The sequence below is a fragment of the Chlamydotis macqueenii genome, chromosome W (genome assembly GCF_036417535.1).
Source record: "Chlamydotis macqueenii isolate bChlMac1 chromosome W, bChlMac1.mat, whole genome shotgun sequence".
Lineage (NCBI taxonomy): Eukaryota > Metazoa > Chordata > Aves > Otidiformes > Otididae > Chlamydotis > Chlamydotis macqueenii.
The window spans coordinates 43,101,445-43,127,434 of record NC_141592.1 but is presented as its reverse complement, the minus strand read 5'-3'; the positions used below and the strand labels follow the sequence as shown (position 1 = coordinate 43,127,434).

General features: G+C 45.9%; 1 protein-coding gene across 1 annotated transcript in view; it reads left to right on the top strand.

Moving 5' to 3' along the window:
- LOC147596711 (alpha/beta hydrolase domain-containing protein 17B-like) overlaps positions 1-24,614 on the top strand; it is a 63,295-nt gene extending 38,681 nt beyond the window's left edge. The window contains exons 2-3 of the mRNA XM_086769507.1: positions 23,327-23,506; positions 24,395-24,614. Of these exons, the coding sequence (XP_086625633.1) occupies positions 23,327-23,506; positions 24,395-24,614 (400 nt within the window). The remainder of the gene's footprint in view (positions 1-23,326; positions 23,507-24,394) is intronic.
- The last annotated feature ends 1,376 nt before the right edge of the window (positions 24,615-25,990 follow it).

Here is a 25,990-nt window from a genome sequence, read left to right as displayed (position 1 = left end):
CTTTTTGGTTTAAATGTTTCTGTCAATTGGAGGTCATTTCTAAGTCCTCTACACAGGCAACCATATCTCAGAGCTGCAGCTAAAGGGGGAACCTCCTGAATTGCTATGTCTTTAGTACTACAATTGTATATTTTCTCACATTTCCACCAGGACACTTGACTTTCCTTTTCTCGTAATGTAGTCCCTTTGTCATTTGCTAGTGGCCAGGTTGCAAAGATTGAGCCATCCCAAGTAAAACACCAAGAAGTTTTGGCCATATATTGGAATCGAGATAGTATGGACATTGTCCATATTGAGTCCCAACTAATTGTTTCTTTTGCATCACATTTCCATTCCTTAATCAATCGAGTTATATTTCTTGCCATCAAACTGTCATTGATAGGAGGAGGATTCATTAATTTCTCACAATCTGCCCCATGTTCCGAATTAGTCAAATTCATTGTTAGAATTCCCCATGGGATGGACTCACCGACTGCTCTAGGTATGGGTAAACATGCAGTAATTTGTGTTAGATTCTGTAAATTGGCAAATCCCTTGATCAATCCTACCATCAAATTTTCCTCTTGGGATTTCTTTGGAAGGTATATCACCTGTTCGTCGCCTGTCCCTTTTATCAATTCAGTTTGTGACTCAGTTACAACTTTTGACCAAACTCCCACCAACATTACTCCCCAGATTAGAATCCACTTTCCCAGAGTTTCAGGATAATACTTATGATTAGACATGTCTCAGAGTTAGTTTCAAAGTTTTGGGATCCCTATTTACAACTTGCCAAGGTGTTGGAGCCCTCTTTACTCGGGTATAATGAATCCATGCATCAGATTCGGCGATCTTAACTGCAGTGAAAGTAGTCAACAGTACTTGAAAGGGTCCTTTCCAACGTTCCTGGAGAGGTTCAGAAGTCCACGTCTTCACATAGACATAATCGCCTGGTTGGAAATCATGCACTGGATTCTCCAAAGACAGAGGTCTGTTCCAGAGAACTGCACTCCGAAGTGCGGTTAAAGTTTTCCCTAAAGAAAGCAGATAATTATAGACATCTTGTTTCCCTTTCAAATGCATATTCAAATTTGGCTCTGGAGATTCGTAAGGTTTCCCATATAATAGCTCATAGGGGCTAATTGATGTTCCACTTTTTGGTTGAACCCGAATCCGTAAAAGAGCCAATGGGAGCGCTTGGGGCCATTTCAAGTTGGTTTCTTGACATATTTTACTAATTTGCCTTTTCATTGTTTGATTCATCCGCTCCACTTTTCCACTAGACTGTGGTCTCCATGGTGTATGCAAATCCCAGGTAATTCCCAGAATTTTGCTAACACCTTGGACCACCTCTGCAACAAAATGGGGACCTCTGTCAGAGGAGATTCCAATTGGTACTCCAAATCTTGGAATAATTTCTTGCAGCAACCATTTAATGACTTCTTTTGCCTGATTGGTACGACAAGGAAAGGCTTCTGGCCATCCTGTAAAAGTATCAACCCCTACCAGAATGTACCGATACCCATTTTGTCGAGGCAATTCTGAAAAATCTATTTGCCAATAGTCTCCTGGCTCTGTTCCTGATTTTAATTTTCCCATTTGAACCTTTTTCTTTACTACTGGATTGTTTTGCAAGCATATCTCACATTTTGCAGTTGTCATCTTAGCCATCTCTAGCATCTTTAGTGACAGTACTTGTCTCCTTAATAAAGCCACTAATGCCTCTGCCCCCCAGTGACATTCCTTATGTTTTGTCTGTATTATTTCCCTCATCAACAATGGTGGAATTATTACTTGGCCTGTTGCAGTAACCCACCATCCTGCTAGATTTTTCTTAGCATTTAATAATTTTCCTAATTTCTCATCTTCTTCTGAATATTTAGGCCTTTCTTTTGGTAGTGTAATGGTTTTGGTAGGAATCACCGCCAATTGCCAGGCATTTCTTTTGGCTACATGTTTAGCTGTCTTGTCTGCTAGTCTGTTCCCTACAGCTTCTTTCGCACTTCCTGATTGATGTGCTTTACAGTGCATGATTGCTACTGCAGTCGGTTTTTGGACTGCTTGCAGTAGATGCAAGATTTCCTCTTTATATTTTATATCTGATCCTTGCGAGGATAATAATCCTCTCTCTTTCCACAAAATTCCATGGACATGTACCACACCAAATGCATACTTCGAATCAGTCCAGATGTTTACTCTCTTCCCTTTGCTTAATTCCAAGGCTTTGGTTAAAGCTACCAGTTCTGCTTTCTGAGCTGAGGTGGTGTTGGGTAAAGCATTTGCTTCTATAACAGATTTCTCAGTTGTTACCGCATATCCTGCGTAGCGAGTTCCGTTTTCGACAAAACTGCTACCGTCAGTGTACAATTCCCAGTCCGGATCGTCCAAAGGTACGTCCTTCAGATCCTCCCTACTGGAATACACATATTCAATGGTAGCCAGGCAGTCGTGTTCCAGTTGTCCTTCTTCCTGTACTGAACTCAAAAAGACTGCAGGATTAATCAAGTTAGTGGTTTTCAATATTACATCATCCTGTTCCATCAAAACCACTTGATACTTCATCATTCTGCTCGGGGATAACCAATGACCCCCCTTTTGCTCCAACACTGATATCACCATGTGTGGTACATATACCACGATCATTCTTCCCAAAGTCAATTTTCGGGCCTCCTGTATTAGCATCACAGTAGCTGCAACTGCTCTCAGACAAGCAGGCCAGCCTTTACTTACAAAGTCCAGTTGTTTGGAAAAATATCCCACTGGTCGTTTCCAACTTCCCACCTTCTGAGTCAGCACTCCCAAGGCGATATGTTGTCTTTCGTATACAAACAGCTGGAAGTCTTTGGTCAAATCCGGAAGTCCCAAGGCTGGTGCTGTCATCAAAGCTTGTTTTAAGCTTCGAAAGGCTCTTCGCTGGTCTGGACCCCATTCGAATGGTGGACCTTTAAGAGCTTCATATAATGGCTTAACCAACAAACCATAGTTCATTATCCACAGCCGACACCACCCAGCCATTCCCAAAAATGTTCTCAACTCGTGGGTATTCTTTGGCTCCGGAATACTGCAAATTGCTTCTTTGCGATCTGTCCCCAATTGTCTTTGCCCTTGTGAAATTTCAAAACCCAGATATATTACAGTTTGTTTTGCTATCTGAGCTTTAGTCCTGGAAACTTTGTATCCACTTAGCCCCAGAAAGTTTAAAAGGTCAATTGTTACCTTTATGCATGCTGGTCTTCCTTCCGTCGCTATCAGTATGTCGTCTACATACTGTAGAAGTAGATGGGCAGGTTTAGGGCCATCCTGTTTCCACGTCTCCAGTTCTTTCGCCAATTGGCTTCCAAAAATTGTTGGACTGTTCTTGAATCCTTGTGGTAGTCTGGTCCATGTCAATTGTGTTCTTCGTCCTGTGTGGGGATTCTCCCACTCGAAAGCAAACAACTTTCGACTTTCTTCTTCCAAAGGTATGCAAAAGAAAGCATCTTTTAAATCAAGCACTGTAAACCATTGATAATTCTCTCCTAAAGCTGTTAGGAGTGTGTATGGGTTGGCTACCACAGGGTGTATATCTTTCACTATCTGATTTATTGCTCTCAAGTCCTGCACTAATCTGTATTCCCCAGATGGCTTTTTCACAGGTAAAATTGGGGTATTATATTCAGATTCACATTCCTCCAAAATCCCATATTTCAAGAATTTATCAATTAATTTCTTTATCCCCAGTTTAGCCTCAGTTTTAATTGGGTACTGCTTCAATCTTACTGGCTTCACATTCTCTTTTAAGTCCACTTTTACAGGTTGTGCTGCTTTAGACTTTCCAGGTACCTCTGTGTTCCAAACTACAGGTATTACAGCATCATCAACTTCTTTCGGAATTTCCTGAATTTGAACCTTTTCTTGAATCATTAATATTTCTCCTGCCTTTGACTCTGGTATCTTTAAAAAAATTTCTCCCCCTTCGAAAACTATTTGTGCATTTAATTTAGACAGCAAATCCCGACCCAGCAAGGGTATTGGGCATTCTGGCACATACAAAAATTCATGTGTAATTGTCTTATTTCCAAACTTCAAATTAAGGGGTTGAAGGAATGGTCTATTTTCTTCTTTCCCTGTCGCTCCAACTATGGTTGCGGTTTTATTCCCTAGTTTCCCTTTACAAGTATTCAAAACCGAATACACAGCTCCAGTGTCCACTAAGAATTCAACTTTATCATTTCCCAGCTTAATTATAACCAGAGGTTCAGCTGGGTTCCCCTCCGGTCCCCTTCAGTCATCTAAAACCATCATGTTCATAACCCCTTGCTGATTTGCTTGCAGCTTTGGACATTCCCTTTTCCAGTGTCCCTTCTCTTTACAGTATGCACACTGATTTATTCCTAGAGGTGCATTAGATTCTCGTGTACCAGAGTTTCTAAAATTTCCTTTTCCCCGAACTCGTCCCCTCCCTGCTGCTGCGCTCCCTGTTAAAACAGCAATAAGCCTATTGTCTCTCACCCTTCTCCTCTGTTCTTCCTCTCTCTCCCTATTATTATAAACTTTCCACGCTGTTTCTAGCATTTTAACCAAACTTCTCGAGTCCTCTCCCTCCAATTTTTGAAGCTTTCGTCTTATGTCAGGTTGTGATTGTGCCATAAAAATTAAAGCTAATTGTTGTTGTTCTGCCTCTGTTTCCAATTTTAAATCAGTATATTTTCTAGAGGCTTCTTTCAATCTTTCCATGAATGCAGAAGGCGACTCAGTTTTGTCTTGTTTTATTTCATATAATTTAGACCAATTCAGGGCTTTTGGCATTGCATGTTTTACTCCATACAGTACCCATTTTTGGTAACGAATTAGCCTTTCCCGATGTACCGGGTCATTCGGATCCCACTGGGGGTCTGCCGAAGGAAAATTCTGTTCCAGTGTTCCTGAGAACGCTCCACCCACACCTGTCGCCTCTGCTTGTGCTTTTCCAACCTTTAAAACCATCTGCTTCTCCGTGCTATCCAACAAATTATCTAATATCACTTGTAAATCATTCCAATCAGGATCCTGAGTTCTAATAATTGTTTCAACCACTCTCCCTACCTTTTCTGGGTCCTCTCTATAAACCCCTGCCGCCTGTTTCCATGCCATGAGATCTGTGATAGAAAATGGTGTTTTAACGTATACCGGTCCAGTTACTCCCACTCCTTGCCTTAAGGGAGCCAGCATCTGGGTTTGCTGACGAGTTCGTCTAGACACCGGAGTATGAACTACTACCTCTGATATTTCATCAGTTTCCTCCCTTGTACTGTCCGGTTCTATTCGCCCTGACTCACTCCTTCCCTGTGAGGAGAGAGACTCTGCTCCCCCCCTTTCCGGTGGGGCTACATCTAAGTCTAATTCCATTTCATCCTCTTTTGGCACCGTACACCTAATGCACCTCTTCCCAATATCACAAGCTGAGCAACAACTCTTAGCTTTCTTAGTTTTCTGATTTTCTGAAGTTAATGCCATCACCAAATTATCTCGACTTATCAATTTACACTCATTCTGCCAATCTGTCCTTTGTCTCAAGTAAAAGAACAAATCCACATACGGCACCTCACTCCATTTACCCTCTCTTCTACAGAACAGCATTAACTGTAAAATAGTATTATAGCTCAAAGTCCCATTAACCGGCCACTTCTCCTGATCTTCTAGAACATATAAAGGCCACCAATGATTACAATATTCAATCATTTTACTCCTGCGTAAATCATCATGCAGCTCACTCCAATGTGCTAACAAACATCCTAACGGTGATGTTTTCGGTATCTTTTCATTAAGACTTCCTGTACTGTTACTCTTACTCTTAAACAACTTAAACAAGGACATTATAACAAATAATAAGTATGACGAATATAGCGAATATAGCAAATATAGCGAGGATAGCAAAGATAGCAAGTATAGCAAGTACAGCGAATATAGCAAGTATACACGTGTATATATACCAGAGTACCAGGTGTTTCCAAAAACCAAATGCCGTATTCCATATATCAGTTACCGTGTTCCGATTCCAAATATATATCAAATGCCAGATACCAAATAATGCAAATGACAATTGTCCCCAAATACACAAATGTCCAACCCAGCAATAGCTTTCGCTTATGACTTACGGGCAGACGCCTAGGCTCCCAAACCAAACGGGTACCCTCTGAGCCCCAACCCTGCGAAGCTTTCGCTGCGTCTTATGGGCAGGCTATCCAAATTCCAAATAAAAGAAGTGCCTTACCCTAATCCCAGGGGTCTTGCTTCGAGCCCTTCGGTCCGGGGATCGGAGGTTCTCCCCGAGAATCCCTCGGTGCGCGCTGGAGGTCCCGCGATCCCTCGGATCCGTCGAGGTTCAGAAGCGGTGTCCCATCTGGGTCGCCAAAACTGTTACCGAAATCCGGAATAAAACTCCTTAACAGCAATGAGAAGTTAAGAAGCAGGCACTTCTTTATTGCAGCGCTGGGCGCACGGGGGATCGCTCCACCTAGCGTGCGCGCCCATTTGATCAACAGCACGGGTTAAATACACATTAATTATACATATTCATTAAATTCCAAGAAATAATATGCATAAACATAAATTTTCTGAGAAACCATTACATCATTTCCCCACCCACTCGCGCATGCCCAGTCTTTTGAGTCGAGGGTCTTTTGGTGGTCTCGGTGGTCGTCAAAACGCCCCCTCCTCAAATTCGCTGGTCAAACTCCTCCTTGAAATCTCCATATACGGTCTTGAGAACAGGTCGCGATGCTCCTTGGTTTTCCTGGCTCCAAAGTGATGGCTCAGGGCCTATTTCTGAAGGTGGGATCTGGGGGTGTTTGGGACTTACCATTGTATTAAAGATATGCTAGGCTAGCTTCTAACAAATGTGTATTATAAGATCTCTAGGGTCCCACTCCCTATGCGGCTACGGTTCTGCGATTAATAAAAAAAATTATCTCATTAATCTCCCTCATCTCTATTACCTCGATTCCCAGATCGAGATGGAAAGGGTAGGGGATTTCTTAGCAGCAAATTGGTGTCAGTGGCAGTTTCCTTATTTTAAAGTTATAATCTGTAATTACTACTGATTCTTAACACTTCTATATTCTATGATTCATTTTACTCCCAATATCTGCAACAAAAACACCACAAGCTGCATCGAATTGCTTTAGGGGTCCCTGAACTTCAGAAGTCCAGAGTTTTCGTGGTGCCTTTTTTACCCTAGTGTGGTGTATCCAAGCATTCTGCTCTCTGATCTTGATTGCTGTAAAGGAGGTGAGGAGTACCTGGTACGGTCCTTCCCACTGTGGTTCCAGGGTTTTTTTCTGCAAGAGACTTTACATATACATAATCTCCAGGTCGTATATCATGTGCAGGTTCATCTAGACCTCTTCCCCGGGTACTAATTACATGCTTTCTAATTTTATTGAGTTGTTTGCTCAATGTCACCATGTAGGAAGTCATAATTTCGTCCCCAATTTGCATAGATATCCCTTTTTGTATTCCATAGGGTCGTCCATACAAAATTTCAAAGGGGCTCAGTCCTTCCCTCGCCCTTGGTCTTGTTCGTATACGCAAAAGGGCTAAAGGGAGAGACTGAGGCCATGTCAGGTTTGCTTCTTGTCCCAATTTCACAATTTGCTGTTTGATTAAGTGGTTCATTTTTTCCACTTGACCACTTGACCGAGGGCGATATGGGGTATGAAGTTGCCAATCTATACCTAAATGGTGGCTGATTTGTTGTACTATTTTTGAGACAAAATGCAGTCCTCTGTCAGAGGATATAGTTGCTGGAACCCCAAAACGTGGTATTATCTCTTGTACCAATACTTTAGTTACCTCCCGAGCCTTAGCTGTTCTGGTCGGAAATGCTTCTGGCCAACCCGAAAAGGTATCGGTTAATACCAGCAAATATCGATACCCCCCTTTTCTTGGAAGTTCTGTAAAATCAACCTGCCATTGTTGTCCAGGCCCATTGCCCTTCCCAATCTGGCCCATTTCTGGTTTGGGAGTATTTTTAGGATTAGTCTGGAGGCAAAGGTCACACTGTTGAGTCACCTGTCTCACCGTGGTATATAAATTTCTGGCCACAATTTCTCTTATCAAATGTTTATACAGAGCCTCTGTTCCCCAATGCCTTTTCCTATGTTCCTCCCGTATCAAGTGCCACAGTAAACAAGAGGGAATAATTAGTTTTCCCTGTGGGGTATAAGCCCACCCCTCTTCATTATATGACCCTTCCAAGTCTGTGATAAGTTTTTCATCTTCCTTGGTATATTTCGGCTTACCTTCTAGGGAGATTTGCCTATCAGGAATTAGAGCCCCTTCTACTTTCACCATTGTTTTGGCCACTTGTTTTGCCTCTCTGTCCGCCAGCTCATTCCCTTTTTCCAAATCTGAGCTCACTTTCTGGTGTGCCTTAATATGCATAATTGCCACTTTCTCAGGGAGCTGGACAGCTTCTAGTAGCTTCAGAATTTCTTCTGCATGTTTGATATTTTTTCCCTGGGAGTTCAATAGTCCTCTTTCTTTCCAAATTGCTCCATGTGCGTGCACAACTCCGAAGGCATATTTTGAGTCCGTGTAAATGTTCACAGTTTTGCCCTGGGCCAACTCCAGGGCTCGGGTTAGGGCAATTATTTCTGCCTTCTGTGCGGAGGTGTTCATGGGCAAAGGCCCTGATTCTATTACCTCTTGACTGGTGGTGATGGCGTACCCCGCATGTCAATTGCCATTTAAGACATAACTGCTCCCGTCTGTGAACCAGTTTTCCCCGTTTTCCATGGGGCTGTCCTTCAGGTCTGGGCGGCTTGCGTATGTTGCTTTGATGGTTTCCAAACAGTCATGATGCACTGGTTCTCCTGTGTTCCCGCTGAGAAAAGAAGCTGAGTTTTCAGAGATATCAACAGGTTTTGCAATATATCTTTTGAGCTCTTGTCATCTGAACTTCGACTTAGAGTATAGCTCCTTAACTGTCACTTTTCCTTTCTTCAGGATGTCTTGTAATTCTAAGGCCCCATTTAAGTGACCAATACTGATGTCACTTTTTTCTCGTGTGGTGGGTTGACCTTGGCTGGCTGCCAGGTGCTCACTAAGCCGTTCTATCATTCCCTCTCCATCAACAGGACAGAGGGAGAAAATACAACAAAAAGCTCATGGGTTGAGATAAGGACAGGGAGATCACTCACCAATTACCGTCATGGGCAAAACACACTCAACTTGAGAAAGATTAATTTAATTTATTGCAAATTAAACAGAGTAGGATAATGAGAAATAAGAACCAACCTAAAAACACCTTCCCCCCACCCCTCCCTTCTTCCCAGGCTCAACTTCACTTCCAATTTTCTCTACCTCCTCCCCCTGAGAGGTGCAGGGAGATGAGGAATGGGGGTTGCAGTCAGTTCATCATACATTGTTTTCTGTGATTCAGTAGAATATATTATGATTAAAACAGCAACTTAATTACAGATTCAAGAATGACAAGATTCACACTAACTTACTAGAGGGGATCCTAAATAAATTTATATATGTGTAAACACAAAACACACAAACACAGACAGAGATATTTGGATCCAATGAAATATCTATGTAGAGGGGACTAGCCTATAGTTAAAAGTTTCCTCTTTTTCTCTGTATGGGTAGAGAGGTGGATATAGGAGACGAGCCTATAGTTAAAAGTTCCCTCTCCCTTCTCAAGTTTAGAGTAAATGCTCGCAGTGCATCGGCATTCCTCAACAGGCGATAATTGAGCCTCGAGAAGTCAAACTTCGCCCTGACCTTTCGTCGACTTTGCCAGCAGATAGTCCTTAAACCTCTTTGGTCTAAGGAGGCTATGCCTGAGAGGCGTCCCAACTCAGGGGAGATGCTGGTCATAGCCCGCTGGGATCCAGGAGAGCTCAATGGGTCTCACTTAGGGTTGCTATTTATAGGGTCTGAGATAATTGACTTTTGTCAGGTACTTTTCCATTTCGGCCCGACTTGGATTATGACATATTCTGATGCTTTTCACTAGTTACACAGGCCCAGAATTTGTTAGTTTTTTAAAATTCTGGTATCACCCTCTTTGGGCTTCAACCCAGGTGCAGATGTATTAGGTTGTCAGGAGGTGATTGACTGTTATTACTATTTCCAGTAATGGGGAAAGCATGAGCCAGGTACATTAAGAGGGTGCCTCAGCGCCTGGATCCACTGCCTTCACAATCCATTCATGACTCATCCTAGGTTGATATGTGGCCCAGGAAGGGAGGAATTGCACCAAGCGCCTCAGAAGGGGAGTGGGGGAGTTGCACCACCACAAGTGTATGGAGCTCTGTATAGGGATGGATGATGAGCAACCTGAGAGCTTATGGGTAAGGAATAAAGAGCAGACTCATATGGGTGACATTGTAGTGGGTGTCTGCTATAGGCCATCTGATCAGGAAGAACAAGTGAATCATAGAATCAAAAAATGGTTAGGGTTGGAAGGGACCTTCAAAGGTCATCTAGTCCAACCCCCCTGCAAGGAGCAGGGACATCTCCAACTAGGTCAGGTTGCTCAGAGCCTCATCCAGCCTGGCCTTGAACGTTTCCAGGGATGGGGCCTCCACCACCTTTCTGGGCAACCTGTTCCAGTGTTCTATAACTCGCATCGTAAAAAATTTTTTCCTAATTTCTAATCTAAATTTACCCCCCTCTATTTTAAAACTATTACCTCTCGTCCTATCGCAACAGGCCCTACTAAACAGCCTTTCCCCATCTTTCTTGTAGGTCCCCTTGAGGTACTGGAATACCGCTATCAGGTCTCCCCGGAGCCTCCTCTTCTCCAGGCTGAACAGCCCCAACTCTCTCAGCCTGTCCTCATAGGAAAGGTGCTCCAGCCCTCTGATCATCTTTGTGGCCCTCCTCTGGACCTTCTCCAACTGGTCCATGTCCTTCTTGTGCTGGGGGCTCCAGAACTGGACACAGTACTCCAGGTGGGGTCTCACCAGGGCACAGTAGAGGGGGAGAATCACCTCCCTCGACCTGCTGGCCATGCTCCTCTTGATGCAGCCCAGGATGCTGTTGGCCTTCTGGGCCGCAAGGGCGCATTGCCTGCTCATGTTAAGCTTCTCATCCACCAGCACTCCCAAGTCCTTCTCCTCAGGGCTGCTCTCAATCCATTCCCCACCCAGCCTGTATTTGTGCCTGGGATTGCCATGACCCAGGTGCAGGACCTTGCCCGTGGCCTGGTTGAACTTCATGAGGTTGGCACGGGCCCACCTCTCCAGCCTGTCAAGGTCCCTCTGGATGGCATCCCTCCCTTCCAGCGTGTCGACGGCACCACACAGCTTGGTGTCATTGGCGAACTTGCTGAGGGTGCACTCTATCCCACTGTCCATGTCGCCGACAAAGATGTTGAACAGGGCCGGGCCCAGCACGGACCCCTGAGGGACGCCACTCGTGACCGGTCTCCACATGGACATTGAGCCGTTGACCACCACTCTCTGAGTGCGGCCATCCAGCCAACTCCTTATCCACCGAGTGGTCCGTCCATCAAGCCCATGTCTCTCTAGTTTAGAGAGAAGAATGTCGTGCGGGACAGTGTCAAAAGCTTTGCACAAGTCCAGGTAGATGATGTCAGTTGCTCGTCCCTTGTCCACCGATGCCGTCACCCCGTCATAGAAGGCCACCAAATTGGTCAGGCACGATCTGCCCTTGGTGAAGCCATGTTCCATCAGATGCTACAGACAGCTAGCAGCAGCCTCACCTTCACAGGCCCTGGTCCTCATGGGAGACTTCAACCACTTCGATATCTGCTGGAGGGACAACAGAGCAGGGCATAAGCAATGCAGGAGGTTCCTGGAGTTCATCAATGACAACTTCCTGACCCAAGTGATAGAGGAGCGTTGTGGATTAACCCTGGTATCCAGCTAAGCACCATGCAACTACTTGCTCACTCCCCCATAAGTGTGGACTTATACATGCGCCACAGCCCCTTAGGGGTGTACCTGCTCCAGGGTGGACTTATTAATGGGCCACAGTCTCTTCAGTGGTATACCTGCTGTGGCCTGGACTTATCCATGGCCACAGATGCTTCGAGGTGTACCTGCTCCTGCATGGACTTATCCAGAGATCATAGTCCCTTTGACTCCGTACTGGAGTTCCACCCTGTCCAGTACAGCAGCACAGAAACAGCAGCAATGTCCTGGCCATCTGCCAGCCCAGGCACATCACCATTGTTGTTATCAAAAGGTTTGCAGGCACAGCAGAGTAAGATGATAAGCAGTACAGCAACAGCAGTAGTACAGCAAACAGCAACAAAAAGCAGCCACTAACAAGCACTGGACTCTAATATACAGTAAGGGGAGGAAGCCCCATGGCAAGTACAAGAGCCTGCCAATCAATACCTACAGAGCTATAACAGCTATCAATTCAGTCTACAACACTTCAGTGAAATCTGTTGATATCTCAAACCCTTTGAGACCCATGCTGGGTGCCAAAATTACTGTTGTAATTTAACACCGTGTATTGGTTTTGTTTGGTGAGGGGGGCTACGGTAGCAGCTTCTGTGAGAAGCTGCTAGAAGTTTCCCCTTTGTCCAGTGGACTTGGCCGGGCCTAGGACGGACCTGCTGCTGGCCAGGGCCGAGCCAATTGGTAGCAGAATGTTCCCTGATAACGCCACTGCGATAACGTATTTAAGAAGGGGAAAAAAAATATTAAAAAAAAAGAGGATGTGAAGAAGCTGAGCAGGGGCAGAGAGGGGGAGGCGAGAGCCTTGTGGGCCTTGCAGGCCTCACCCTCTGGCCTCCTGCCGGGGGGCCGACCGGGCCCGACTCGGCTCGGCCCGGCCTGGCTGCAAGAAGTGGAGAGATGTGAAGAGAACCTGAGAGGTGTCTGCCTGAGCCAATTGTGAAGATTTTTTAATGAGAGGAATGGCTGCAGATGCCAAGGTCAGTGAAGAAGGAGGGGGAGCAGTAATGCTACTCCTGGCCAGAATTCCCCTGCAGCCTGTGGTGCAGCCCATGGTGAAGCAGGCTGTCCCCCTGCAGCCCATGGAGGCCCACAGAGGAGCAGAGATCCACTTGCAGCCTGTGGAGGACCCCATGCTGGGGCAGCTGGATGCCTGAAGGAGGCTGTGACCTGTGGAGGGCCCGCGCTGGGGCAGTCGGTTCCGGAGGAACTGCACCCCATGGAAGAAATGACTCACGTCGGAGCAGTTCATGAAGGACTGTGGTTCGTGGGTGGGTCCCCACGATGGAGCAGAGGAGGAATGTGAGGAGTTCTTCCCCCGAGGAGGAAGCAGCAGCATAAAGCGACATGTGATGAACTGACTGTAACCCCCATTCCCTCTTCCCCCCTGTGCCACTCAGAGAGGGGGAAGGAGGTAAAGATAATGTTAAGCCTGGGAAGAGGGAGAGGTAGGGGGGAGGTTATCTTGTTCTCTGTCTCGTTATCCTGCTTTGGTTTTAGTAATAAATGAATAGTTTTTCCCAAGTCGAGTCTGTTTTGCCCGTAATGGTAACTTTAAGGATCTCTCCCTGTTCTTATCTCAAACCTCGAGCCTTTTTCTTACATTATCTCTGCCTGTTCCCTTGGAGGGCGGGGGGAGTGAGAGAGAGAGACTGCGTAGTCTGGTCCCAAACGGGGCTAAACTATGACAAATGGTTACTTAGGAAGACAAATGCCATAACTCCAAATGTCCCCCCTTCCTCCTTTCCCCTGGCATTTATTGCTGAGCACGATGTCATATGGTGTTGAATATCCCTTGGTCAGTTGGGGTCAGCTGTCCCAGCTGTGTCCCCTCCCAGCTCCTTGTGCACCCCCAACCTCCTCGCTGGCGGGGCGGGGTCAGGAGCAGAAGAGGCCCTGACTCTGTGCAAGCACTGCTCAGCAATAACTAAAACATCCCTGTGTTATCAACACTGTTTCCAGCACAAATCCAAAACAGAGCCCCATACCAGCTACTGTGAAGAAAAGTAACTCTATCTCAGCCAAAATTGGTACAAAGAGCCAACAAGGAGAGGTGCTTTACTGGACCTCATACTCACCAACAAGGAGGGGTTAGTTGAGGATGTGAAGGTTGAAGGCAGCCTTGGCTGCAGTGACCATGAGATGGTAGAGTTCAGGATTCTGAGGAGAGAGAACAGGGCAAAAAGCAAGCTCACTGTTGTGGTTTAGCCCTGATCTCCACACAGTTTCTCGCTCACCCTCCCCCTACCCAGCGGGATGGGGGAGAGAAATTGGGAAGAAAGGAAAACTCGTGGGTTGAGATGAAGACAGTTTACTAGAATAGCAAAGGAAAACTACAATAATAACAGAATATAAGGATATTAATATATACAAAATGAACAATGCGGGATTTCTCACCACCCGATGTCCCAATGACCAATACAGCACGTCCCGAGCAGCGATCACAGAAACGACACCCAGCAGCAAGCAAAGGAGCGAAAGAGAGCCAGCAAGGTAGAGGGAACGATGCCAGCAAGTGAGGGAGAGAGATGGATGCCAGGAAGGCAGATAGCTGCCCTGGCCAACCCCCACTTATATGCTGAGCATGATGTTTATGTCATGGAACACTCTCTTTGGCCAGTTTGGGTCAATTGTTCTGTCTGTCTTTCTCCCAGCTTCCTGTGCCTGCATGTTAGCGAGACCTGGGAAGCTGGACAGTGTCCTTGGTCTCATTCACAACAACTCATATCACCAGGGTGTTTTTATCAACATTCTTCACATACAAAAATCCAAAGCACACCAGCTACTGAGAGGAAAATTAACTCCATCCCTGCCGAAACCAGGACACTCACAACACTAGGCTTCAGGAGAGCAGACTTCGGCCTCTTCAGGGATCTGCTTGGTAGAGTACCATGGAATACAGCCCTGGAGAGAAGACAGGCTCAAGAAAGCTGGTTAATATTGGAGGATCACCTCTTCCAAGCTCTAGAGCAGTCCATCCCAGTCAGCAGAAAGTCAAGCAAAAATGCCAGTAGGCCTGCATGGATGAGCAAGAAGCTCATGGCAAAACTCAAACACAAAAAGGAAGCATACAAAGGGTGGAAGCAGGGACAGGTAACCTAGGAGGAATACAGAGACACTGCCCGAGCCTGCAGAGAAGCAGTTAGGAAAGCCCACATTGCGTTGAATCTGAGAAGGAATGTCAAAGACTACAAGAAGGGCTTCTATAAATACATAGGTGAGAAAAGGAAGACTAGGGAACACATGGACCTGCTGCTGAATGAGGCAGGAGACCTGGTGACACAGGACATGGACAAGACTGAGGTACCGAATGCTGCCTTTGCCTCAGTCTTTACAAGTAAGACTGGCCTTCAGGAATCCCAGGCCCCATGGGAAAGATTGGAGCAAGTAAGACATACTGTTGGTGGAAGAGGACCCCATTAGGGAATACTTAAGCAAATTGTACATAGATAAGTGCATGGACCCTGATAGGATGCACGCACGAGTGATGAGGGAGCCGTCAGATGTCATTGCGAGGCCACTCTCAATAAATTTTGAACGATCATGGAAATTGGGAGAGGTACCTGAGGACTGAAGGAAAGGAAATGTCACTCCCATCTTCAAGAAGGGAAAGAAGAAGGACCTAGGGGACTACAGGGCGGTCAACCTCACCTTGATCCCTGGGAAAGTGATGGAGCAGCTAATCCTCGGAATCACTTCCAGGCACACGAAGGACAAGGAAGTCATCAGGAGTAGTCAGCATGGTTTCACCAAGGGGAAGTCATGCTTGCCCAACATGATAACCTTCTGTGATGAAATGACTGGCCTGGTACATGAGGGGAGAGCGGTGGATATTGTCTACCTGGACTTCAGGAAGGCTTTCAACACTCATAGACAAGCTGTGAAATATGGGCTGGATGAGCAAAATGAGCCCAGAGGGTGGTGATCAGTAGCACAAAGTCTAGTTAGAGGAAACTGACTAGCGGTGTACCCTAGCAGTCTGTACTGGGTCCAGGCCTGTTCAACAACTTCATTAATGATCTGAGTGGTGGGGCAGAGTGTACCCTCAGCAAGCTTGCTGATGACTGACCTCAGAGTGGTCATGCTGTCATCCAGAGGGACTTCAACAGACTGGACAAATGGGCTGATAGAAACCTCATTAAGTTAATCAAGGGGAAGTGCAAGATCCTGCAACTGGAGGGGAATGACCTCCCTTATGCTGCAGGCTGCCCAGCTGGAAAGCAGCTTTGCAGAAGAGGCCCTGGGGGTCCTGGTGGACAGCAAGCTGAATATAAGCCAACAATGTGCCCTCGTGGCAAAGAAAGCCAATGGTATCGTGGGCTGCATTAGGTGTAATGTCATCAGGTCAAGGGAGGTGATTCTTCCCCTTTATTCAGTGCTGGTGAGGCCACACCTGGAGTGCTGTGTCCAGTTCTGGGCTCCCTAGTACAAGAGAGACATGGCCATGCTGAAGAGAGTCCAACAAAGGGCCACAAAGATGATGAAGCTCGCCAGGATGAATGTGACAACCCAGACAGAGCTCCCATGGAAGCATGCAGCCGTCCAGGTCTCAGGCTGCAGGGAGTGCCAGAGCCTTTCAGTGGTAATGGGTGGCAGTAGTGAGGTGTGACCAGGTGGATGATCTGCTCAGCCTGGTGGCAGAGCTACAAGAGGAAGTAGAAAGGTTAAGGAGCATCAGGGAGTCTGAGAAAGTCTGTCTCCCTGAGACAGAAACAGGAACAGCCACCAGTAAAAATCCAAGATCAAGGCAGTCCTGTATCCTCCTCCTGCCCAGCGGAAGGTAGTAGCTTAGAGGAAAAGAATGAATGGAGGCAAGTTGATGCTTGAGGCAGCAGGCGAACCCCCTCCTTGCCCACCCAGCCTTCCTGGGTGTATCTGTACAACAGGTATGAGGCTCTGGATGTGGAGGACCACTCAATGGATGATGTGGATGATGGTCCATCTACACCAGAGGTGTTGCCAGGGTCAGAAAGGCCTACCCCCTGTATCACAACCACCTCCACGAGGAAAAAAAGACGGGTTCTAGTTGTAGGCAGCTCGCTTCTGAGGGGAACAGAGGGTCCAACATGCAGCACAGACCCTCCTCTTAGGGAAGTCTGCTGCCTCCCTGGGGCCTGGGTTAAGGACGTCACTAGGAAACTTCCTAGCCTGGTACGGCCCTCGGACTACTACCCATTACTGCTCTTGCATGTGGGTGGCGATGAGGCTGCAATGTGTAGTCCAAGGATGATCAAAAGAGACTTCAGGGCCTTGGGACGGTTGATAAGGGAATCTGCGGCACAGGTTATCTTTTCCTCTCTCCTTCCAGTTGCGGGCAGCGACACTGGAAGGAGCAGGTGCACCCAGTCTATTAACACATGGCTCCGTGGCTGGTGTCACCGCCACAATTTTGGGTTTTTTGATAATGGGATGACCTACACGGCCCCAGGCTTGCTGGCATTGGATGGGATTCACCTTTCTCAAAGGGGGAGGAGGGTCTTTGCACATGAGCTAGCGGGGCTCATTGACAGAGCTTTAAACTAGGCTCGAAGTGGGAGGGGGTAATATCAGGCTTGCCTGTGACAAGCTGTGGGATGGCATACCAAGGTTAGAGGGACGGGGTAATAGCGAGGGCCCTCAGCCTGTTGCTCTGAGATGTGCTGGGCACACTGCAGCACACCTGAAGTCTTACGGAGATGAGCCAGGGGCTCCTGAGACAATAGGAGCCAACAGGGAAACACCAATGAAATACCTCAAAGGAATTAAGGGCTGCTCCTCTAAGAAGGTGACACAGCCGACAGCCCAGCTGAAGTACCTGCACTGTCAATGCACACAGCACAGGCAACAAACAGGAGGAATTGGAAGCCACTGTGCTGCTAGAAAGCTATGACCTGGTTGCCATTACAGAAAATTGGTGGGACGAATCCCATGACTGGAGTGTGGCTATCGATGGCTACAGGCTGTTCAGAAGGGGCAGGTGAGGAAGGAGGGGCAGAGGCGTTGCCCTCTACGTCAAGAAATTGATAGATTGTGAAGAGCTAGCTCTGCAGAACAGCCACAAGCAGGTTGAAAGCTTATGGGTGCAAATTAGAGACCAAGGCAACAAAGGGAACCTTGTGGTTGGTGTTTACTACAGGCCACTCGATCAAGAGGAGCCTATTGACGAAACCTTCTTATCCCAGTGTGGTGGTTTAGCCTGGATCACCACACAGTTTCTCATTCACCCTCCCCCTACCCAGCAGGATAGGGGAGAGAAATTGGGAAGAAAGGAAAACTCATGGGTTGAGATGAAGACAGTTTACTAAAATACTAAAAACTACAAAGCTAACAGGATATAAGGATATTAATATATACAAAATATACAAAATGAACAATGTACAATTTCTCACCACCCGATGTCCGAATGACCGACACAGCCCGTCCTGAGCAGCAATCACGGGAACGACACCGAGCAGCAAGCAAAGCGGGGAGAGCAAGCCAGCAAGGTAGAGGGAATGATGCCAGCAAGCAAGAGAGAAGAATAGGATACCAGGGGTGCCCGAATGGGTGCCAGAATGGAATGGATGCCCCCTCCCATGGGCAACCCCCACTTATATACTGAGCATGATGTTTCTGGCATGGAATACTCTCTTTGGCCAGTTTGGGTCAATTATTCTGTCTGTCTTTTGCCCAGCTTCCCGCATCTGCACGTTAATGAGACTTTAATGAGACTTGGAAAGCCAGACAGTGTCCTTGGTCTCATTAACAACAACTTCTATCATCAGGGTGTTTTTATCAACGTTCTTTACACATGAAAACCAAAACACACCAGCTACTGAGAAGAAAATTAACTCCATCCCTGCCGAAACCAGGACACCCAGCTACATTAGGCATCGTGCTCGCAGGCTCTTGTCCTGTTGGGAGACTTCAACCACCCTGACATCTGCTGAAAAACTGGCACGGCAAGCTGTAGGCACTCCAGAAGACCCCTGGAATGCATTGAGGATAACTTCTTAAGCCAGGTAATAGACAGCCCTACCAGAGGGGATGTCATACTGGACCTGATGGTCACCAACGCAAGTGAGAGACAATGCAATCAGAGACATCAAGACTGGAGGCAGCCTGGGCTGCAGTGATCATGCACTGGTGGAGTTTGCAGTCCCAAGGGAAATGGGTCAGGCAAAGAGTAAAGTCAGGACCCTGAATTTTAGAACTAGAATTTCCAGGAGTGAGTCAATAGGACCCCCTGGGAAACTGCCCTCAGGGACAAGGGAGCAGAACAGAGGTGAGAGATCTTTAAGGACACTTTCCATAGAGCACAAGAGCTCTTGATCCCCAGGTGTAAAATATCGGGAAAGGAAGGCAAGAGACTGACATGGCTGAGTCAAGATCTGCTGGTCAGACTAAAGGGCGAGAAGGAAATGCACAGGTGGTGGAAGCAGGGATGAGTATCCTGGGAAGAGTATAGGAACATTGCCCGGTTGTGTAGGGATGGGGTCAGGCATGGCTGGAGCTGAGCTTGGCAAGGGATGCAAAGAATAATAGGAAGGGCTTCTACAGGTATGTCAGCCAGAAAAGGCAGGCCAAAGAAAGTGTACCTCCCTGATGAACACGACTGACAAACTAGTAAAAATGGACGAGGAGAAGGCTGAGGTACTCAACAAGTTTTTTGCTTCAGTCTTCACTGGCAATCTCTTCCCACACCTCTTGAGTGGATGGACCTTAAGGCAGGGACTGGGGGAGCAAAGTCCCTCCCACTGAAAGAGAAGATCAGCTTCGTGACCACCTGAGGAACCTGAACATAGATAAGTCTAAAAGGGACTTGACGAGATGCATCCCAGAGTCCTGAGGGAATTGGCTGATGTAGTTGCCAAGCCACTCTCCATGATATTTGAAAAGTCATGGCAGGCAGGTGAAGTCCCCAGTGACTGGAAAAAGGGAAACATTGCACTCATTTTTAAACAGGGTAGAAAGGAGGATCCTGGGAACTACCGACCTGTCAGCCTCACCTCTGTGCCTGGGAAGATCATGGATCAGATCCTCCTGGAAGATATGCTGAGGCACGTGGAGGACAGGGAGGTGGTTCGAGACAGCCAGCATGGCTTCACCAAGGGCAAGTCCTGCCTGACCAACCCAGTGGCCTTCTCTGATGGAGTGACTACATCAGTGGACAAGGGAAGAGCTATGGATGCCCTCTACCTGGACTTCTGTGAGGCCTTTGACATGGTCCCCCACAACATCCTTCTCTCTAAATTAGGGAGAGATATGGATTTGATGGGTGGACTGTTCAGTGGATGAGGAATTGGTTGAATGGTCGCATCCAGAGGTTAGTGGTCAATGACTCAATGTCCAGATGGAGATCGGTGACGAGTGGTGTCCCTCATAGGTCCGTACTGGGACCAGTACTGTTTTACATCTTCATCAATGACATGGACAGCATGATCGAGTGCACCCTCAGCAAGTCAGATGACACCAAGATGAGTGGTGCAGTCGACATTCCTGAGGGATGGGATGCCATCCAGAGGGACCTTGACAGTCTGGAGAATTGGGCCTGTGCGAACCTCATGAGGTTCAATAAGACCAAGTGCAAGGTCCTGCACATGGGTTGGTGCAACCTCCGATATCACTACAGGCTGGCAATGAAGGGATTGAGTGCAGCCCTGCCAAGAAAGACTTGGGGGTACTGGTGGATGAAAAGCTGGACATGAGCCATCAGTGTGTGCTTGCAGCCCAGAAGGCCAACCGTACCCTGGGCTGCATCAAGAGGAGCGTGGCCAGCAGGTCGAGGGAGGTGATTCTGCTCCTCTGCTCCGCTCTTGTGAGACCCCACCTGAAGTACTGCGTCCAACTCTGGAGCCCTCAGTATAGGAAAAATATGGATCTGTTGGAGAGGTTCCAGAGGAGGGCCACGAAGATGATCAGAGGGCTGGAGCACCTTTCCTATGAGGACAGGCTGAGAGAGTTGGGGCTGTTCAGCCTGGAGAAGAGGAGGCTCCGGGGAGGCCTTATTGCGGCCTTCCAGTACTTCAAGGGGGCCTATAAGAAAGATGGGGAAAAACATTTTAGCAGGGCCTGTAGTGATACGACAAGGGGTAATGGTTTTAAAGTAAAAGAGGGTAGATTTAGACAAGATATTGTCGTAGTTCAGCCCTGATCAGGACCAGACTACGCAGTCTCTCTCTCACTCCCCCCACCCTCTGAGAAAATAGGGAGAGAAAATATAAGAAAAACGGCTCGAGGTTTGAGATAAGGACAGGGAGAAATCCTTAAAGTTACCGTCACGGGCAAAACAGACTCGACTTGGGGAAAACTATTCATTTATTACTACAAACAGCAGGATAATGAGACAGAGAACAAGATAACCTCCCTCCACCCCTCCCTCTTCCCAAGCTTAACATTATCTCTACTACCTTCCCCTCCCGAGTGGCACAGGGGGGAAGAGGGAATGGGGGTTGCAGTCAGTTCATCATACGTTGTTTCACGCCGCTGCTTCATGGTCGGGGGAAGAACTCCTCACATTCCTCCCCTGCTCCATCGTGGGGTCCCTCCCACGGGCCACAGTCCTTCGTGGAACTGCTCCGGCGTGGGTCATCTCTTCCACGGAGTTCAGTCCCTTCAGAACAGCTGTCCCAGCGGGCCCTCCACGGGCCACAGCTGCCTTCAGGCATCCACCTCCCCCGGTGCGGGGTCCTTCACGGGCTCCAAGTGGATCTCTGCTCCTCCGTGGACCTCCATGGGCTGCAGGGGGACAACCTGCTCCACCATGGTCGTCACCACAGACTGCAGGGGAATCTTGGCCAGGAGCCACATTACTCCTCCCCCTCCTTCTGAACTGACCTTGGCGTCTGCAGCCATTCCTCACAACAGGCTGGTAGATGTCTCTCAGGATCTTTTTTTACATCTTATTCACTTCTCATCTCCTCTCCACTTCTTACAGCCAGGCCGGACTGAGTCGGGCCCAGTTGGCTGCCTGGCGAGAGGCCAGAGGGTGAGGCCTGCAAGGCCCATGAGGCCTGTGCCTCCCCCTCTGCGCCTCTGCCCCCGCTCAGCTTCTTCACATCTTCTCTCCTCTCTTTTTTTTTTCTCTATTTTCCCCTTCTTAAATACGTTATCGCAGAGGCGTTATCACGGGACGTTCTGCTACCAATTGGCTCGGCCTTGGCCAGCAGCAGGTCTGCCCTAGGCCCGGCCGAGTCCACTGAACAAAGGGGAGTGACTTCTAGCAGTTTCCTACAGAAGCTACCACCTTAGGCCCCTCCTCACTAACAAAACCACGACAGATATAAAGAAGAAAAATTTTCCACTGAGGGTGGTGAGACACTGGCCCAGGTTGCCCAGAGAGGTGGTGGATGCCCCATCCCTGGAAACATTCCAGGCCAGGTTGGACGGGGCTCTGAGCAACCGTATCTGGTTGGAGATGTCCCTGCTCCTTGCAGGGGGGTTGGACTAGATGGCCTTTAAAGGTCATCTTGACCTTCCAACCCAAACCATTCTATGATTCTGTGTGTTCCTTCATATTTAAGGTACTCCCATTCCCAAATAAATAAAAAAAGGTGCTACCGGTACTGACTGTAGAAGTGTGTTTACGAGTGTTTTGCTGTTATAGATTGATTTATCAGTAGTTCATTTCTGCAGTGAATACTCATTTATCAGCATAACTATCTGCTTACAGGCTTTTTCAGTACTGCTGTGTTACTTGGGAATCAGATCCTCTTTGTGTCTACACTAGTGCAGAAAAATATATTAGATCTGACTTGTGTAGGTGTCATTTTTTTGTTTCACAACTCAATTGTCTACCTCAGTTAATTACAGAAAAAGTGACAGTGGTTTCATCGAAGTATAAGGGGCTTTGACTTTAATTTTCTAGTGCTTACTGTACAGTCTCAATTGTGGATTAGGTTAGATATTCCTCTTCCTTCCTATACGTCAAAGCAACTGTGATAAAAGAAACGTATCACAACTATTACACAGCATCCATAATATTCTGGATACTGTCTGTATAGGGATCATTTAGGTTCCTATAAATTGCTGAGCAGGATTACCAGCTTTTAGCTTTTACAAAGTATCAGAATAATAAAGCTGAGCAAATTTTTGCATGTTTGACTACTTTCCACTTGATAACCATAGACATAGTAAGTAAGACTCCAATCAGTTTTCTGTTGCAGGTCCACCAGTATTATCAGTAAAATATACAGCTAGTAGACAAGTTGTAACTGCATTCACAAATCCATATTTTAAAAAATAAACCCATATTTTAGTATCATTCAGGGCATAAGGCAAAAAAAGTACTGCAAATACAAAGTAAATAATTTTCCTTTTAAGTCAGAAATGTTATAAAACATATCTGCTTGTTTTGCCAGCTCCTGTTTCATGGTTTATCCTCTTCAGGAAATTTTTATCTATAGAGGGGCTTTTTTGTCTAGTTGTATAGAAATCAATCTGTTTCATTTTAAATGACATTTCTGTTAACATTTTTCTTTTTCTAGATATGGAATCCGCCCTGAAAATGTTATTGTATATGGCCAAAGTATAGGAACAGTACCATCTGTGGATCTTGCTGCTAGGTATGAAAGTGCTGCTGTAATTCTTCATTCTCCACTGACATCAGGAATGCGAGTAGCTTTTCCTGATACAAAGAAGACCTACTGTTTTGATGCATTCCCAAAGTGAGTTGTGAGATTTTTTTGTGCATGCATTTTTTTCTATTACAAAAATTGTAGAATAGGGAAACAAGTAATATGGTAAATACTCTGAATTTTCTTTAGATGGTTTAAAAACAATAATTGGAGAATAATCAGAGTGAATAAAAAAAAATGAGAAACATTTGAGGGAGTTTACAAAACTTTGTAAATCTTTTGGGTTTTTCATGTCATGAATCATTTCAGTGGGTATCTGTGTAAATGTGATTAGCTTTCCTATACATAAACCCTAAAAACTAACAAGTATTTCTCTTGCAGTGAATTGTTACTCTGGGTGACTATAAATAGTGTTTTGCATGTATTTCTGTATGTAGCAAAGACTGGAAAAAATAAATAGACCTTAACTGAAGTAAATAGAGTCCTGTCATGTATTTCAGAACTCTGCCATTAATTGGCCATTACAAACTGGTACACTTTGCTAGAAGAATTGCTTGCATTTTAAATATCTATCTTCAAGGAGTTTCCCATAGAGAATCAAAAGTTAGGAGCCAAAATTCTTCCAGTTCTGACAGGCTCTTTTTCTATTGAGGAAAAACTCTGAAGCAGTATTTTTATCAGTACAATGCCTTTGATTTTTGAAGTGAACATGGTAATAAATACCATTTTAAGATTGATTGCTCTGTAATGCAATCCTAGTAGCTTCCACTAGTGTTTTTCCTTTCTTTGTAGTTTTGCATATGCTACTCTAATGGCTTCCAGGGTGTTGATAATATCTAAATTTCTAATGATTTAAACAATTTTAAAATTTAATTGCGCATTGTACTTTTAACCATTACAAAAAAATAAAGACTCTCTAGTCCTTCAAGAAGGTTTAATAAAGCTTACTGTGTTCATGGATATAATCTTTTCTTACAGCATTGACAAAATCTCTAAAATAACATCTCCTGTGTTAATCATCCATGGGACTGAAGATGAAGTAATTGACTTTTCACATGGCCTAGCATTACTTGAGCGTTGCCAGAGACCTGTAGAACCACTGTGGGTAGAAGGAGCAGGCCATAATGATGTGGAACTCTATGGACAGTACCTTGAAAGATTAAAACGGTTTGTGTCACGGGAACTGGTAAACTTGTAATTTTCTTTGTATATTTACATGCTTTTTCATTTCACTGCAGAATTGCACACCTTGATAAATACATAACATAAAATCTACAGGTTATGTTTTGAAATAATGTTGGTTGCCTTCATTAAATGTACAGGTAATGATTTATCAGCATAATTCCTGAAGATTTTTAATGCGAGTATTATAAATTGGAATGACATGACCATGCAGTAAAACTTGGCAGTTCATATTAGTTTGAGGATTTTCTTCTCTTTAGATGTACAAAAAAAAAATACTGTATGAAATATTAATTATATAAAATGAACTGCTGTAAAAGTGTTGCCAAATGCTTTAGCATATCAAAACCAAATTTATACATATTTTCAAAATATCTGTTAGAGTCTGGGAAAGACCCTTCTGCTGACTCGTGGGATTCAGACTGGACCCCCTTGCTTTCTAAATTCCTTCACAGGAAGGAGCCTAGGTGTGGCTGAATCCAGACTTAGCCCTGACTGTAATTTAGAGTTCGGACCCTAGCTTCTGCCACAGAGTCGGTTTATTTCAGCTCGAGCTGGGCCCCTCCTGCGAGAGACCCCAAACAAAGAAACCGCTGCACAATTATACCCTTTACAATCTAAGTCCTCACTCCTCATGCACTCTTCACGAGCTGTTCACCCAACAGTTAGTCCAATGGTATTTCAGGGCTGGGATCTTCTTGCTCCTCTTCACATGCTGTCCACACTACAGTTGGTCCAATAGGGTTTCAGAGGCTGGGGGCTTCTTGCTTTCCATCGGGTCTCCTCCTTATCTCTAGATAGGCCATCTCCTTGTCTTCAAAAAGTTTGCAGCTGGTTGTTAGTTTCTTTATCTCCTGGCTTGGACCTGCCCCTAGGGCCCCTCAGAAAAAGTTATCAAGGTCTTTTGTTCGTTATCTGCTGCCTATTTTGAAGGTCTTCTTTTTCCTTGAGTCATGGGTTTGGTTCCCCTTATCTTGTAGATTAAGATGTCCCATATTCCTTTGCTACCTCCTCTGCATAGTCATCCATGCTAGCAAAAAGAGTTCATTTAAAGTTCACTTATGCCAAGTTTTAAACAAGGCCTACGCATGCTAAGCTATACAAAGTTCACTCATGCTAAGCTATAAGCAAGCTACAATTCAATCTAACTTTAAGCAAATACACACTCGATTCTAGTTTAGCTTACCTCTAAGCAATCACACAATTAATTCTAACATTCTAGAAGTAAACCTATTTTAATCCCCAACATATCATAGAATCATAGAATCATAGAATGGTTAGGGTTGGAAGGGACCTTCAAAGATCTGCTAGTCCAACCCCCCTGCAAGGAGCAGGGACATCTCCAACTAGGTCAGGTTGCTCAGAGCCTCATCCAGCCTGGCCTTGAACGTT